We start from the raw sequence: 17,557 nt of genomic DNA, 5'->3' as shown, positions 1-17,557 counted from the left end.
AATCTTATAAGAAAGGTCTTAAATTTAATTTGGTTTTCGAAGGGTCTGAAAACGCGTCAAAATGTGTATCCCAGCAGTAAAGGGATACATGTAACTTAGTTTGCGATCATGTACAGAGTCTGATAAAAAGAATACGGTACTGACGCAGTCATCAGCACACACGGGTTGTTCATCACAGAAAGCTGCTGTAGGTCTGGTAGGCACGACAAAAAGGAAACCTGAAAAACAGCAGAATGGAGAAGAGCTTGGAGTCGTTGCTTGTCTCTGTAATTTATAATTTTGAAAGTGGCTTCTATGCCCCCAACACGTTGTAAGCTATAGTCATCAAATAAACATGTTCACCATACTTTATAAAAAAACACGTCTTGCTTCAAATCAATCACTTGAAAAATTTGGGGAAAAAATTATGCAGATAGACTGACGTATCGACCAAGAAATATAGTATAATAATGAGTTTTAAAAAATAACCCAAATATTTACTTGAATCTGATACACCCTAAAATATTTTCTGTTGTATTTCATTTATCATTGTGTGCTCAAATATTAAAGTGAACCCTCAGCATTGGTATGAATAAATGAGCCAGGTTCTAGGAAAACCAGACTAAATGCATGTGCAGTGTCGTTCTAGATAAGTCTGTGCAGTCCACACAGGCTTATCAGTGACAACACTTTACCCCTTGACTGGATTTTCAAGGAAGAGACTTCATTTAATCCAAAAATTCTATAAAAGCGGAAAAGGTTGTCTATGACGACACTTTCTGCCTAAACTAGATTTTTGCTAAGAAGAGACTTCCTTTAAACAGAAAATATAAAAGCAAAAAGTGTTGTCCCTGATAAGCCTGTGCAGACTGCACAGGCTAATCTGGGATGACACTTTATGCACATGCATTAAAATCTCTTTCCACAGAGTACGGACAATTAATCCCTAAAACATAAAATTTCATAAAATTATGTTTGTAGCCCTACTGGATATGTCAAATTGGCATATTTGTCAAACATAGTTCTTTAAAATGCATCAATGCAGTTTAAAAAGCATAAACATTGCAATATACCATTATAAATCAATCACTCAAATAGCAATAAATTCATGCCAACATTAATCTTTTGATAGTATGAAGTGAGATACAGCAATGTTATTCTGAATGTTTTTGATTTAAAGTGTCAAATAAAGTCCTTATATGATAATATGCCTATTGTGCTAAATAATCAGTTTGCATTCACATATATCAATAACAGTTTTTTATATTATGGTTAAAGGCACACACAAAGTTTGATACCCCCAAAACGATTGCCATTTAATATATATTTATTTGAGGTCATTTGTTGATTTCAGTAGACTACAAATGATCATTAAGTTTTAACTAGAGAACTCGCAGGAATAATAAAATAAACAGTATCATATGACATTCAAATAATTATATAATTCCACAAATTGTCAGTCTACTATTGTTGATGATCCATTTCATGAACTGCAATATTTCAGAAAAAAGGAAAAACAACAACAGTTTTTGTAACTGTGATTTTCCAATTTAAAAAGGCTAATGTTTCCATACAAACCACAAACAAGAGGGCCAAGATGGCCCTAGTTCGCTCACCTGAGAGGAGTCGGTTCATTCAATCTTTACCAAATATCAAAATTGACCTAGATATTGTCCAGACGAACATCCTGGTCAAGTTTCATCATTATTGAACCAAAACACTGGCCTATGGAGTGATTTTGTTTTTGTAAGATTCGACCTGGTGACCTATATTTTAAGTTGACCCCACTTACCAAACATCAAACTTTGCTTACAAAAATAAATATTATGACCAATATGGCCATGAGCGTTTACAAGGATTTTGTATAATATAATGAAAATTTGGACAATCTAAAGGCAATAATTAAGGCATTAATTATGTGATATATATAAAACCAATCTTTTCACCAAGTTTCATGATGATTGGGCGAAAAATGTGACTTCTAGAGTGTTCACAAGCTCCCCCGGGAGCCATGTTATTCAACTGACCAGAACCATTTTCAAACTCAACTCTCAAATCAAGGAAAAAAATGTTCTGACCAAATTTCATGTAAATTGGGCCAAACATGTGACTTCTAGAGTGTTCACATGTTTTCACTATATACATATAGAGAAAAATGCCCCGCCCACTGGCGGCCTTGTTTTTTCACCGATCTGGACCATTTTCAACCTCTTCCGAGATATCAATACAACCAATGTTTTGACCAACTTTCATGATGATTGGGCAAAAATTGTGACTTCTAGAGTGTTTACAAGGTTTCTCTATAGCAAAATAAGGAAAACTGCCCCGTCCACTGGCTGCCATGTTTTTCAACGGACCGGAACCACTTTTTAACTCAACCAACATATCATTAAGACAAACATTTTGAAAAAGTTACATGAAGATTGGGCATGAAATGTGACTTCTACAGTGTTTACAAGTTTTTTCTTTTTTTTGACCTTGTGACCTAGTTTTTGACCTGGCACAACCCAGTTTCGAACTCGACCGAGATTTTATTGGGACAAAGCTTCTGACCAAGTTTCATGAAGATCGGACAATAAATGTGGCCTCTAAAGTGTTTACGAACAAATGTGGACGGACGGACGACGGACAAAGACCGGTCACAAAAGCTCACCTGAGCAATCAGGTGAGCTAAAAAAGCAGAAAGTAAATGATAAAGAATAGCCTTCCTCTTCAATAATACCCTTACAGCATAAACATGTGTCTTCATAATTACATTTGAAAATTAATTACAGTCTTCATGAATGCCACAAGGCCAGGATACATCTATGCACAACAACAAGAATGATTTAAACAAATAGTAAACACCAACATGCCTAGAGATTTATTGTGAACCTGTTAAAACCAAAAGATTCAAACTTTCACACAGATTTCATATAATTTTGAAATTTTTGAAATTCTGACTCACTTTCATTATATAATATTTATACAAAACCACTTTTAAAGCAGAAATACATTACCCAAAACTTTTTTTGTATTAAATGTATGTTTATGGGCAAATGCATGAACAGACAGTCACAATAGCACAATTAGTCAAATAAATCAATATTATTTCTACTGGTTATAAACTCGAACAAATATTCAAGTACATTTTGAACCAGTCTTTGCAGGTTTTAAGTGTTTTATCCCCTGAATGCAACAGTTCCACACTAGTGCAAGAATATTGGGCTTGTTGAGCAAACAGTTTATTTTGAAATCGGTCATCAACACTTTATAGAAAGTTTTCCCAACAAAAAAGTGCCCTAAACAAAAATGCAAGGGATTAAATTCACAAACAGTCTGAGTTTTGCTCATTAAAAAATGCCTTATACAAAAATGCATGGGAATAAATCCAGACACAGTCTGAATTTTGCTCATAAAAAAAATCCTTAAACAAAAATGCATGAGATTAAATTTACACATAGTCTGAGTTATGCTCAGAAAAACTGCCTTGAACAAAAATGCATGGGATTAAATTCACACACAGCCTCAGTTTTGCTAAAATAAAAAAATGTGTGAAACAAAAATGTATGCGATTAAATTTACATCCAGTCTGACTTTTGCTAAAAAAATCCCTTTAACAAAAATGCATGGAATTAAATTAACACAGTCCTACTTTTGCTCAGAAACAAATGCCTTAATCAAATATGCATCGGATTAAATTCACAATCAGTCTGAGTTTTGCTCAGAAAAAAAATGCCTGAAACAAAAATGCATGGCATAAAATTCATACACAGTCTGAATTTTGCTCATTAAAAAAATGCTTTAAAGAAAAATGCAAGGGATTAAATTTACACCCAGTCTGACTAGTACCTCATTTATGTCAGATATCTCGTTTTCCGCCAATGAGAAGATGTTGATGGACTTGGGGAGGAAATGTGGAGCTGTGCGTAGACTGGTCACCATGTTGCCATGGAGAAGTAGTGTCTGAAACATCACAACTGTACAGTTGACATCATAAACATGGCAGAACAGGTTTCAAATCAGCAACATGCAAGAATGAGCTTAGTCATGTGAAAATGGTTCTTATGTCATATGTGTGCAGCAAAAGCTCCAGACCAGCCTGCCCATTGGCGCAGTCTGGTCAGGTGCTTTACTTTCTGCTAAAAAAAGAAACACAAAACGTTAATAGTCTCATTAGTGGACAGGGTAGCTCCAGTCTGTGTGATACATTTTTGCATGATGTGGATCAAATAATTGTTGTAATGGCATAGAGAATAGCATCAATTTGAGTATATAGTAATCAGGTGGTTCTGACCTTGGTTCCATCCCCACACTGGTAGAAGTGTTAAGACCTCTCAAAAAGTCACCTGGAAAATGTTTTTTCCCAGTAAAAAGACTTTACAGGGTCTCTTTAAAGGTAAGATTTTTCAACAAAGTCATGCTTTAATCAATGTTTTTAACTAACAAAGTAGGTATCCTTGTAACAACAACACTGGTGACTAGGCAACTGCCCACTGACCTTGAGATTGTTGAGGTGGTGTATGTCGCCCAGGGAGGTGATGCTGTTGTCAGACAGGTCCAGGTGCTTGAGCTGGAAATTGTTGCTCAAATTCTCCATCGCCTGTAACCATAGCAACCACAATCTATAACAACACATACTGTGCAGGATTGTATAAGGGTATCAAGAACACTGATGGATGCTCTTTCATGTGCTTTATCAAGCAATATGGATGCAATTAAACAGGCTATAGATAATGTCTAGAAAAATGCATATTTAAACCTAGTCTTTTTCATTTAACATTTGGCTTGTATACTCAGAGAACAACTCAAACAATAAATATACCATGTACTTATTTGTAAAAAAACTGAAAAGTACCAAACATCTGTGAAAAATCTATTAAGCAGAACATTCTGTTAATACGTAAAGCTTCTTTAGCCCTTTGCATGCTGGGAAATTTGTCGTCTGCTAAAATGTCGTCTGCTGAATTTCTAAAATTAGAATTTTCTTCAATTTTGTTTCAAAGAATACTATCAGAATAGCAAACAGTTTGGATCCTGATGAGACACCACGTTCTGTGGCGTCTCATCTGGATCCAAACTGTTTGCAAAGGCCTTCAGAATTCGATTCCAGCACTGAAAGAGTTAGTATTAATCTTCCTTAAAAGATTGGTCTCAAAATATATATGAGAGACTTATATTTGTATTTAACAATTTGATTAAAGGATCCATATTGACAATATGTGTTATGTAAACCTAAATAGAACACAATAGATAAAATGTCCATCATTACAATAGACAAACTCTCATTTCATATTTTTAACCCTTTCCCACTCAGAAGCAAAGTGAAGATGGCTATGTGCAAACAGCATCAAACAAGAACAGCCTGCGAGTAACTCTCAGTCTGTTCAAGTTTCATGCTGTTTGCTGCTCATCAGTATCTTAGGGTTGGAAATGAAGCCTTTCAAACTTGAATATATGAAGAAAAGACTTAAATTGAATTTGATTTTGTATAAATGGACTTCAAATGCGTCAACATGGGTTTCTGAGTGGCAAAGGGTTAAGCACTTATTTCTATCAGATGGCAAATTCACACAAATAAGGAGATATCTACACCTAGTGCCTCTATGCATATTGTATTTCAATCCCACTTCAACCACATCTCAAACTGTTGACACTCTCAATTGGCACAAACTTTGAGTACACACTTTCTTTATTCTTTTCATAATTTAAAACCATACAGAACTCAATTCCAGACGATACAGACTAAACCATGTCATTTTAGCATCAGCTTTCTGTTTATCTGCACTCAATAAGCTCATATTATGCCGATTTCTCAAACAAATGATAACTTTTGGTGGTTATATTTATGTGAATATTTCATAAAGAAGTTATACCTGTGCGGGAATAACCTGTCATTGTCACCAGACAGATAGTTTTGAACTTATTTTTTGTCCTATAAACTTGATTTTAGCAGTTATTTGATAAACCTTGAAATTTTATTAACCTTTTACCACTTAGATACATATTTTCAAGCATTTGTAGTCCCTTAGAAAGTTATATTAAATTAAAGACCTTTCTTACTAGATTTAAGTTTTTAAGGTTTCATCTCAAAACTTTAGAAACTGATGAGCAGCAAACAGTATAAAACCTGAACAGACTTAGAGTTACTCGCAGGCTGTTCTGGTTTTTATGCTGTTTGCACATAGCCATTTTCACTTTGCTTCTAAGTGGGAAATGGTTAAAAATAACACCTGTCCCAAAATACTACTAGTGTTTGAAACATATTCATGTATATCTGCTAAATTAGTGTTGCAGATTGTCCAAGCCCATGCAAGCTAACAGTAATGCAAAGGTTACAAGCACATTAGTTGAATTGATATCCTCCGCCAATTTCAAAATTTTCTTACAGACAGACGAACGGACGTAATGAACGGATGGACAACCCAATGCTACATCCTTCTGACTTTGATAGTGGATAACAATGTCCAAGCATGTTTTGACACTGTTTCCAGACAGGTTGAGCAAAACCAGCTCTTATATGTTAATTTTTTCCAACCAAACAATATGATAGCTGGTTGTAGTAATACTGTCAATACTCAATAAAGAATCTATAATAGTCCCCATAGTTACCTTGATACTGTTTCCAGACAGATTCAGCCATGCCAGCTGTGTCAGCTCACGCAGACCTGAAATATTAGAGAAAGAATTCTGATTATTTACACTTGGCAATTTAGTACAAGGTTCAAGGATAAACAGGTTTGAAACAATATATCTTTCGTGGAAATTAAAGATTAGGAAACAATGGCTGTTTGTAAAACAGGCATGTCCCCCCAAATGGGCTGTCAGTTGTAGTGGCAGCCATTGTGTGAATACGTTAGAGTTAACGACCAATGTCCCCATGAACTTTTCTGATCCCAGGTTTAAGCGCTCACGAGTTACCATACGGAAACCATTTTACTGTTTTGAGTCACTCTGACCCCATTTTACTGTTGACCTTGTGACCTGGAAATCAATAGGGGTCATCTGCCAGTCATGATCAATGTACCTATGAACTTTCCTGATTCCAGGCCTAAGCGTTCTTGAGTTATCATCCGGAAATTATTTGGTGCACGGACTGACCGATGGACTGATAGACGGACGGACCGACCGACATGTGCAAAACAATATACCCCCTCTTCGAAGGAGGGCATAAATATCACCTTCTGGAAAATTTACTAAGTGGTCATTAGTGCTTAGGTAAATATCTCTTTCCTAAAAAAAATACTAAGTGAGCTTTAATGCTTAGGACAGTATCTCTTTCCTGAAAATTTACTAAGTAATTCATTAGTGCTAATGAATTTATCTCCTTCCTAAAAAATAATACGTGAACTTTAGTGCTTTGGACAGTATCTCTTTCCTGAAAATTTACTAAGTAGTTCATTAGTGCTTAGGAATTTATCTCCTTCCTAAAAAATAATAAGTGAACTTAAGTGCTAAGGACAATATCTTTTTCCTGAAAATTTACTAAGTGGGTAAAAGTAATCAGGACAATATCTCCTCCATGAACTTTCAGTAAGGAAAAACCGTGTCTATGTCCAGTTTGTTGATACCACCATAATAACACCACAAATTGTCCAACCGGAAACCATCAACATACATGTACCCTAACTTAATGGCAAGAATAACTTGAAAATGTGTGAAAGGTTTAATCTCGTTTTTCCTCAACTATTGCTGTCTAGAATTCTTGCATTGAATTTTCCGCAGTTACATTAACTTGATTAATTGAAGTACATTGAAACATAGAAGGCCCACTTTTTATTGCACGGTCAATTCACAATGAAATGAACTGTATCCTAAATGGAATCACAGTCCAAAAAAGCATTTATAATTGATCAAAATTGCACATATTGAGATTCAACCAATGAGACTTATATAAGTGAAAATGTTCATTAGCTTTCATAGCATCAAGCATGATATTTGCTTTCAGATATAAGCGTTTTGTGTTTTGTTGTAGCAGTTGGGCCTGAACATAAAATTGCAAATGACTTAATGTTGCCTTTATATTAAGATCAGGATGAATATATGCAATGCAGCTTACAATTCAGGAAGGTTAATTCTTTTTACAACATCCATTGCTTTGACTATTTTCAGATGTTTTTTGTTCTCATAAAAAGATCATTGAAAGTAATGAATGTGATTGTAAAGTAATGAATGTGATTGTAAATCTAACAAATAATTAAATATTATTATTGCATAAACTCTATCTATAATGCCCTCTGGCGGGGTGCAGAACGTTGGCAAAAGGAGGGCTTGAACGGGAGAAATCGTGTATTAACAATGCCATTCAAGCCCTGTAATGTGTTTTTCATATCCATAAACTGGTCCACGCGCAGTTGGTTCCCATTTTTCATTGGATTCAATGAAGTTATTATGAACTTTGTAAATAACTCTAGCCTTCGACGACTTTCCAAGCATAAATGGGAAACCAAATAAGAACCAGTTTCCTCATGCATGCAGGGATAAAGGTAATGAATATTTCAATCCATTTTTCAAATAATACCATCTGCACTCTCTTGACAACAGCTTTATTTATTGGCAATGTCAATGAAGGTTAGGTTATTTACTCAACACTTTCAAAAGACTATGCTGTAAATGTAAGTGATTATGTACATTTATCGTTCATGCTGTATGCTTGAAATACTTCAGTGACAATATGTTGGCAGTACTAATTTTTAGAAAATTTAGTTGCAACGAAATAAGATATAGACCTGTATGAAAGAAACATCTCTGAAAACAATGACTTATTCTGAAGATATTTTTATCCGTCACGACCAGTAAATTCCAAAATAATTCCTCATGTCTTACTTTGCGCGGCTGCATTTCAACTTTTCATTAAACCACTGTTTAAACACATTTAAAATCGAAAACTGCCTATCCGAAGGTAAAGCGTCGCCATTTCTGATGATGACCGAGTGAGGCATATGTAAAACACAACCTTGAACTGTATGACGTCATATGAAATAATCAAATTATTTTGTCGATGTCGAATAAACAAGACATATTGTTTTCAATGTTATTTAAATTTATTTTGGGTATGTGTGATTTGTTTATGCAATAATAGCGAAAATACACATTTTCTCGGACATGATCATCAAAGGATTTTTTGAGCGCCAGCAGATGATCATGCCCTTGAAAACGTGTATTATCCCTATATAAATACATCAATAGTAATTATTATAACTAAATATCATAATACAAACTGTTGTAAAATGTCAACATACACTTAAAGCTTAATTAGAAAACATAAAACAAGAGCAACGTATAACGGGTGCCAAGCTCGGCTACGGGTGCAGTTTTAAACAAGAGCACCGCCTTGCGGGTGCAGACCGCTCATCTATTTTCTTTTTAAAGGTGAAGGGACTCTCATTTTCAATCACAAAGGAGGGAGGGGTGGATAGAAGAGGGGTGCATTGTGTGGGTGTGTGGACATTTATTACATTATCTTCCAAAAATGTGAAAGAAAGGAAAATAAAATCGGGGGGGGGGGGGGGGGGGGGGGTGCGATGGTTGGCTAGATAGATGAGCTAATAAATGAAAGCTTGTCAGAATTTTTATTTATTTTATTTTTTTAGAGGTCACAGTGACCTTGACCTTTGACCTAGTGACCCCAAAATGGGTGTGGCATGTAGAACTCATCAAGGTGCATCTACATATGAAGTTTCAAAGTTGTAGGTGGAAGCACTTTGATTTTAGAACCAATGTTAAGGTTTTTGCACGACGCAGACGGCGGACGTCAGATGGTGGACGACACGACGAGCTGGCTGTGAAAATACCTCGGGTTTTCTCCGAAAACGCCAAGCTTATTAACATTTAATCAATTACCTAGTTTTCACTGAACCAGGCTATAATAATCACAAAAGCAAACCATGAGTAGTTACAGCCAACTATAGCCATGCCTACCTTATACCATGAGTAGCTACAGCAAACTATAGCCATGCCTACCTACCTTCTACCTTCAGTAGTTACAGCAAACTATTTCTTTGCCTACCTTCTACCATGAGTAGTTACAGCCAACTATAGCCATGCCTACCTTCTACCATGAGTAGTTACAACCAACTATAGCCATGCCTACCTTTTACCATGAGTAGTTACAGCCAACTAAAGCCATGCCCACCTTCTACCTTGAGTAGTTACAGCCAACTATAGCCATGCCTACCTTTTAACATGAGAAGTTACAGCCAACTATAGCTATGCCTACCTTCTACCATGAGTAGTTACAGCCAACTATAGCCATGCCTACCTTTTACCATGAGTTGTTACAGCCAACTATAGCCTTGCCTACCTTCTACCATGAGAAGTTACAACCAACTATAGCCATGCCTACCTTCTACCATGAGTAGTTACAGCCAACTATAGCCATGCCTACCTTCTACCATGAGAAGTTACAACCAACTATAGCCATGCCTACCTTCTACCATGAGTAGTTACAGCCAACTATAGCCATGCCTACCTTCTACCATGAGTAGTTACAGCCAACTATAGCCATGCCTACCTTCTACCACGAGTAGTTACAGCCAACTATAGCCATGCCTAACTGCTTTCATGAGTAGTTACAGCCAACTATAGCCATGCCTAACTTCTACCATGAGTAGTTACAGCCAACTATAGCCATGCTTACCTTCTACCCTCAGTAGTTACAGCCAACTATAGCCATGCCTACCTTCTACCATGAGTAGTTACAGCCAACTATAGCCATGCCTACCTTTTACCATGAGAAGTTACAACCAACTATAGCCATGCCTACCTTCTACCATGAGTAGTTACAGCCAACTATAGCCATGCCTAACTGCTTTCATGAGTAGTTACAGCCAACTATAGCCATGCCTAACTTCTACCATGAGTAGTTACGGCCGACTATAGCCATGCTTACCTTCTACCCTCAGTAGTTACAGCCAACTATAGCCATGCCTACCTTCTACCATGAGTAGTTACAACCAACTATAGCTATGCCTACCTTCTACCATGAGTAGTTACAGCCAACTATAGTCATGCCTAACTTCTACCATGAGTAGTTACAGCCAACTATAGCCATGCCTACCTTCTATAGCTACGATGCTGTTCTGTGGGAGATTCAGCACAGTTAGTTGTCGCAGTTTGCTGACTCCGCTCATGTGAACCAGTCGGTTACTTTTAAGAGACAGCTGAAAATATATGTGAACCAGTTGGTAACTTTTTAGAGACAGCTGAAAATATATGTGACCATTATAGAAATATTTTACAATTAAGTGTAAGTAAGAATTTGATTCGATAAAAAACATTTATTATCAAGGCAATGAGAATGACAGACAGACAAAATAATGGAGGAAGTTTGTTTCACACCCCTTCAAACTCGATAACATCCAAATATTAATTTGATCAGACACACAAAGTGACAACTACATGCTACAACCTTAATGCTCGCGTACAGATTGGCAATCCATGATAACTTTTTTTTGCTTCAACAGTTTATTAATTAAGACTGATTTCTTTAAAACAAACCATTTCTTTTAGAATGTTATCTTATCCAAAACATTCCTAAAGCCACGTTAGGAGTCTAGAAAACATTAACTGTTAAAATAAAGATTATTGTTATGCAAATATGACATGTTAATACCTTAAATGCATTAAACATCTAAAGATTTACATCCCTTAAAAATCATAAAGCAAAGTAGGAGGTCTTAAAGATAAGCTCAATAAGCAATGACCTCCAACAGCTGACAAGATTTAAATCTTAATTGAACCACTTTTCTTTTCAAATAAATTTTATTATTTATATTACAAATTGAAGCATCTAAGTGGTTGGAGGTATTCATATATCTGTCATTTACAAAACTTTATATAAAATCTGCACACACTAAGGGGGCAAAAGATGACGATAAAACCCCAAAGATCTAATAACACTAAGCTAATATTAACCCGAAGGAGGAAATTGAATTTCTGTCAAATCCTGATGATGCTTAGATTTGATTACATGCAAAAATATTATACTTGAGCATTTCTCAGCATTTCTTGCATGAACTTGAGACATTTATGGGAAAATAATTGTGTGCAAACTTCCGGTAAATCCTGATGCAGTGTATTGAATCATCGAGCAATTATTGGCAAAGTGGCCTACAAACTTTCAAGATAAGGAATGCACTAAGACTGGCCGGAAATTACCTGTCCCTTCCTAGAGTTACTGACAATCAAAAATATGTTAGCATTGAGTTCAGTTTACATCAGCAACCTTTTTATGGCATTTAATGCTACTGCAGAAAGATGGTGGTCTAATTATTAAAGTAGGGCGAACGTCAGAGCAAATCTTCTAACTACGCATATACATTAATGATAGAAAAATATAACTCATCACTATTTTTCATATTTTCTTGTTTAACGTAATCAGGGTTTTTTTCCCACTTTTTGGGAAGATAGCCCATGGCTTTGGAATTGGGAATTTTATCGGCATTTTCATGAAATTGGGAAAATAAATTCATTAGCCTTTTTTCCACACGAAAAGTCCACTGATTAGGGAAATACTAAATTTTACATAACTCTTTATAATCATTCAAATTAAATCATATAATACTTTGTAAGATGTAATTGAATTAAAATTGAGATAAAATACGCATAAGACACTTCTTTCTAAAAAAAAAAAAAAAAAAAAATTTTTTTTTTTTTGAAATTGGGAATTTTTTGCCACATTTTGGGGAAAAAGTACACTTTTTTGGGATTGGGAACATAGCCGAATTTCGGCTATAAAATCGGGCCAAAAAAAACCCTGACGTAATTACTCTAAGTTTTCTGATACTTAAAAAAAATAATTTTCTTTTGTGTCTGAAAATTTAGATAAAAAAATATTCAAATAATACAAGTGTCGAAAGTGAAGAGACAGTATAAAAATATTGCTTTGACGATCATATATGGGTATGCAATGTGTATAGTGTCAATTGTTTCAACTAATAATATCATGTGCTTGTTAAATACAACGTCCTATAATAGAAATTACTTTTATATATGTTTCAGTTTAAACTGCTGGGCAAAACCATTGTCTATTATCAGTATACATAGTTATTTACCCAATAATGCAAATGTAATGTTCTTAAGGCATTAGTCTGCCAGGTTTTATGACCTTATCTGGTTGTTAAATCGCATGATCAATTTAGTGCAACATGGTACAATTGTGGTAAAATAGCAATACAAAATTAAACTGTCCGAAATATTAGAGTAATTCATTTATATGGACAAAAACCCTTATGTCTAAAATAATTATTTTGGCTAAACCGGGCGTGTCTGACAATTTAGAGTGTCCGAAAATGTAATTACAGTATTTACCAACATATTTTGTCAAAATTTGAAATATGAACATATCAGTTTTTATTATCATATCTCCTAGGAATTTTAATAGAACTGAATTGATATATTATAATGAATCAAGCAATATTACTCTAAAATTGAGTCTTTTAAGGCTCGATCCAGCCTGCGAGAACATGACTTAGACCTCCCCCATTGACACTACTAATTGAGTACTGTTCCTACCCAGGAAATGGACTCAACAGCGTTTTAATGAGCCTTAGACTTTCAATGCAATCAAGCTTTAATAAATAGGTTTAAACTAAAATAAAGTCACAAAATGACAAAATCCAAAAACATTTAATGTCACTGAAAATCATTCATGCGAGTAAGTGGCAGTCTGTTCAGGTTGTATTCTGTTTACTGCTAAGTATCTTAGGGTTTGAAATGAAGCCTAAAAAACTTGAATCTAGTTAATAATAAAGAGAGATCTCAAATGAATAAGCAAATTCGTTGAATTGGTATCCCCCGCCAATATGCTTCTGGACACAAAAGTGTTATATTTGACACTCAAAAAAGCAATTTTTCAAGATACAAAGGGCCATAACTCCTTTATCAATAGATGGTGTACAATGCCATTTGGCGTGCATCATCCTCTTATCCATATATATACTCATACCAAGTTTGAATGAAATCCGCCAAAGCACTTCCAAGATATGGCTCCGGACGGACCGAAAGACGGACGGACAACGCCAAAACAATATCCCAAGCCTATGGCGGGGGATAATTAGATTGTTTAAGGGACTTAAAACTACATTTCTGAGCGGGAAAGAGTTAAGAATACCTGTCTGATGGTCTGGAAGTGTTCAAGGGTGTCAAGGCGCGTTATGCTGTTTCTGTCCGCTATCAGGATCACGGGGCTGGCCCCTGAAGGGATCTCTAACCGGGTCAGCCCCTTGTCTGAGAGGTCCATCAGGGCCCCTTCACTGTCTGAAGGATAAATGCATTCTATTAAGTGCCTTACCTACCTAACCTTCCACTCGAGCTTTGTCACAAATGTGACTCTATAATGAATCGTCAGCTATGTTCAAGGGCAAATAACTCAGAATGTTTGAATAACTGAGAACTATACACATCTTCACTTAATGGTTTTATGTTTGAATTTAATTGCTTGACAATCGTGGAAGTTGCTAGCTCCTGACTGACCGTAAAAGTGATAGCAATATAGCGCCTCCCCACGATCAACATGTCCTTAACCTATAACATTTTGCTGACAGTGGCATGACTGTTTTATTTTATTTTTATTTATGTTTTTTAGGGCCAACAAAGTGTTTAAAATAGCACCAACATCAAAAAATAAAAAACACCAAAACATCACAAGGCAGCCCAAGAGACAGCTATATACACTGAGATATTGAGCAGACACTAAAATGGAGGCTCAAACTTTGACCTCAAAGAATGTCCTTGACCTTAACATAACTGACTCCTACATGTACTTTCTGGTGCACATTGTCTCAATCAGAAAGGAGATAATAAGTTCTCGAAATTTTGACTTTTGATATTAAAATATGTCCTTGACCTTGCACCAGTATGACTGACTTGTATGACTGCACATTGTCCCTATCAACTAAACAATTAAGCCAAGTTTCAAAATAATCCATCACAGGGTGTAGGAGATATGAAGCAGAAACTACAATGGAGGCTTTAACCTTTGACCTTGAAGTACATGGATGAATTTTACCTTAAACCAGCATGAATAACACATGCCTTTTGTGCATTTTTATAATGAGCTTAACATTTTATGTAAGTTTCCTGAAAATACCCCAAAGGGTATAGGAGATATGGTTAAGGTACAACAATGGGGGCTCAAAACTTTGACATTAAAATACTACCTTGACATTGGACCAGTGTGACTGACTTGTGCCTTCCACACATGATCTTAATAAATTGAAAATTTGTGCAAAATTTCAAGAAAATCCTTCAAAGGGAATATGAGATATGGGGGAAACGCAGGTGTTATGAACAGACTGTTAGTATGATAGACTGATTCAGAAGGACAGACACTCTGACAGACATTCATACGATTCCCCCATTTCGTGGGGGATTAAAAACAATATGTAAGTATATAACTTGTACCTTTTTGATAATTAGTCATGTGCATTTTGTTATAGATATTTTTTTGTACGGCATCATTTTCCATGCCACTGTTTTGTTATACTTGCTTTTGTTAGGATTTGTATTTTTCTGACTTCTAACTTATTCAAACTAGTACTAATGTAAACTTTTCAGTATGTAAATAATCATTGTTATACAATAATAGGAGTTTTTTCCCTTAATCTGACAAGCCTGGTTAATTAACCTATTACGCTCAATTTAAATACCAATATATCAATAAATACCTGAATGAAACACTTCAATTTTATATGACTAATTTGTCTGGGACTTTGCCAACAGCCAATTAATTTATTCATGTAAGAAAATAAGTTAATGAATTATTTAGCATCTGAATAAAGGTATGCATAAATCGGAAACATCAAACATGCTAAACTTCCATGGTCTAACAATACCAGGTCATGAAATGCATCCCCTGGGAAGGTCTGTCTCTTGCAAGGCCAACTCCTACCCTCAATGTAATGCCTACTACCACAATTTGTCAGCACATTTTTTCTATTGTTTCATACCACAATCATGCCAAAATCCTCTGCTAAAAAAGCACTGTCCACAATTGTCTTAAATAATACACAGTAGAAACAAATAATTTTAGATAAATGTCACCATATTTTGTTAAATCATTAAAATTTCAATTTACAGACACAAAAAGAAAACAGGCTCGCAGTGAAATACACGTTTTATTAACAGCAGGGCTATAGATAACTTTTGGGATATATTGGGTAATTCACCCCCTGTTTTTGACAACAATAGGGTTTTTGTAAATTTTATAGAGTTTTAGCAAAAATTCACCCCCTACTTTTGAGCTTAAATGAATGAACTCTGATCAGAAATTCAGTAATTGTTTGTTGTTTTGTACAGGTACCTTTTGAATTTCATTTGTATAAATAATATAGTAACCTTTGTAGATATTTATTATAGCATATGTCATTCCCTAAATTACCCAATTGAGTTAACAAACCAGGGTACAGGTCTAGGAATAATTACAATAATACCCCAAAGATTGATAATCGCTGGAAAGACTGCCTTCTTTTCTTCATACGACGGCATATAAACTACATGTATCTGGTACATTTTTGTATGGAAAATAACGAGTCTAAAAAATGCGCCCAATGTTCGTAAGAATTGCGTTTTGTGACGCAAGTTTTTTTTACGGGAATTACGTTATTAAATTTGTATTTGCGTTTTTGTACGCTTTATTTTGAATATAATTACGTTTTTGGTTATTCTCATTGCGTAATAATGCAAATACGCTTGTTATCTATAGCCCTGTTAACAGTAAACTACATCTATATATTAATGTTTGCAAATGACAAAAATGTTCCGTAGTCGGTAGTGTTTGTTACATTTGGAACAAATTAAATCATTTCGAACAAAAATAACACTTATTTTAGAGAAATGACAATAACTTGTGTACCTCTGTAATAACTACTTAGTAATATTGTAAAAGACTCTTGGCAAATCTCTACTTCTAAATGCTTTTGTTTAGTGTGTAAGAGTTTAAAAACAACAACAACAGCAACAACAAAAACAACATTAATCTATAATAAATACCATAAAAACAACAAAACCTTGAAAAAAAGAGTATTTTATGTATCTAACACAGCTTCAAAGACTTCACAAGATTATACATCAATTTAATCCTTTGTCAAGCATCAAATAACATGGCATTGATCAATGCTTTTTCAAAGCAACTGTTTACAATATCACATCACAAGGACAAATTTGATCAATAATGTATGTTGGTCTATTAAAAAAGTTCTTTGTCAAGAATAATGCATTTTTTCTTTCACCATTCTGGGAATGGGGCCCGGTCCCTATGAATTGGGAAAATTCACAGCGTATTGACTAAAATTGGGAAATAAGTCTAGTTGCTGTTTTGCTAAAAAATGCTTAAAATTGAGAATAGAAGTGTTTTTCAGTATTATTTTTAATAAGGTTGAACTGATATGGCTGGATGAGAAATGAACAAAGTATTTAAATATGGTAGATAAAGTATGGAACCAGGACAGTCAAAATAGTACCTATTTTTATCTTAACTTGTATTATTGTCCAAATGAAATCATCCCAGTGATTTCCATTGAAGCAGAATCCTGCATTTGGATGCAAACAAGTTGCAATTTTCTCAATTTTGACTACAGCAAAAAATTAGCCTTGCATC

At 35.0% G+C, this 17,557-nt stretch overlaps 1 protein-coding gene across 6 annotated transcripts in view; it reads right to left on the bottom strand.

The window, feature by feature from the left end:
- Positions 1–17,557, bottom strand: part of LOC127852875 (uncharacterized) — a 113,936-nt gene that overhangs the window by 89,616 nt on the left and 6,763 nt on the right. For all 6 annotated transcript variants that reach the window (XM_052386895.1, XM_052386894.1, XM_052386896.1 and 3 more), the window contains exons 2-7: positions 14,072–14,217; positions 11,018–11,120; positions 6,571–6,626; positions 4,460–4,561; positions 3,811–3,924; positions 136–218 (exon numbers count right to left, since the gene is read on the bottom strand). In XM_052386895.1, coding sequence (XP_052242855.1) covers positions 136–218; positions 3,811–3,924; positions 4,460–4,561; positions 6,571–6,626; positions 11,018–11,120; positions 14,072–14,217 — 604 coding nt within the window. The remainder of the gene's footprint in view (positions 1–135; positions 219–3,810; positions 3,925–4,459; positions 4,562–6,570; positions 6,627–11,017; positions 11,121–14,071; positions 14,218–17,557) is intronic.

The sequence above is a fragment of the Dreissena polymorpha genome, chromosome 12 (genome assembly GCF_020536995.1).
Source record: "Dreissena polymorpha isolate Duluth1 chromosome 12, UMN_Dpol_1.0, whole genome shotgun sequence".
Classification (NCBI taxonomy): Eukaryota; Metazoa; Mollusca; class Bivalvia; order Myida; family Dreissenidae; genus Dreissena; species Dreissena polymorpha.
This window is presented reverse-complemented; position numbering and strand designations above follow the sequence as displayed.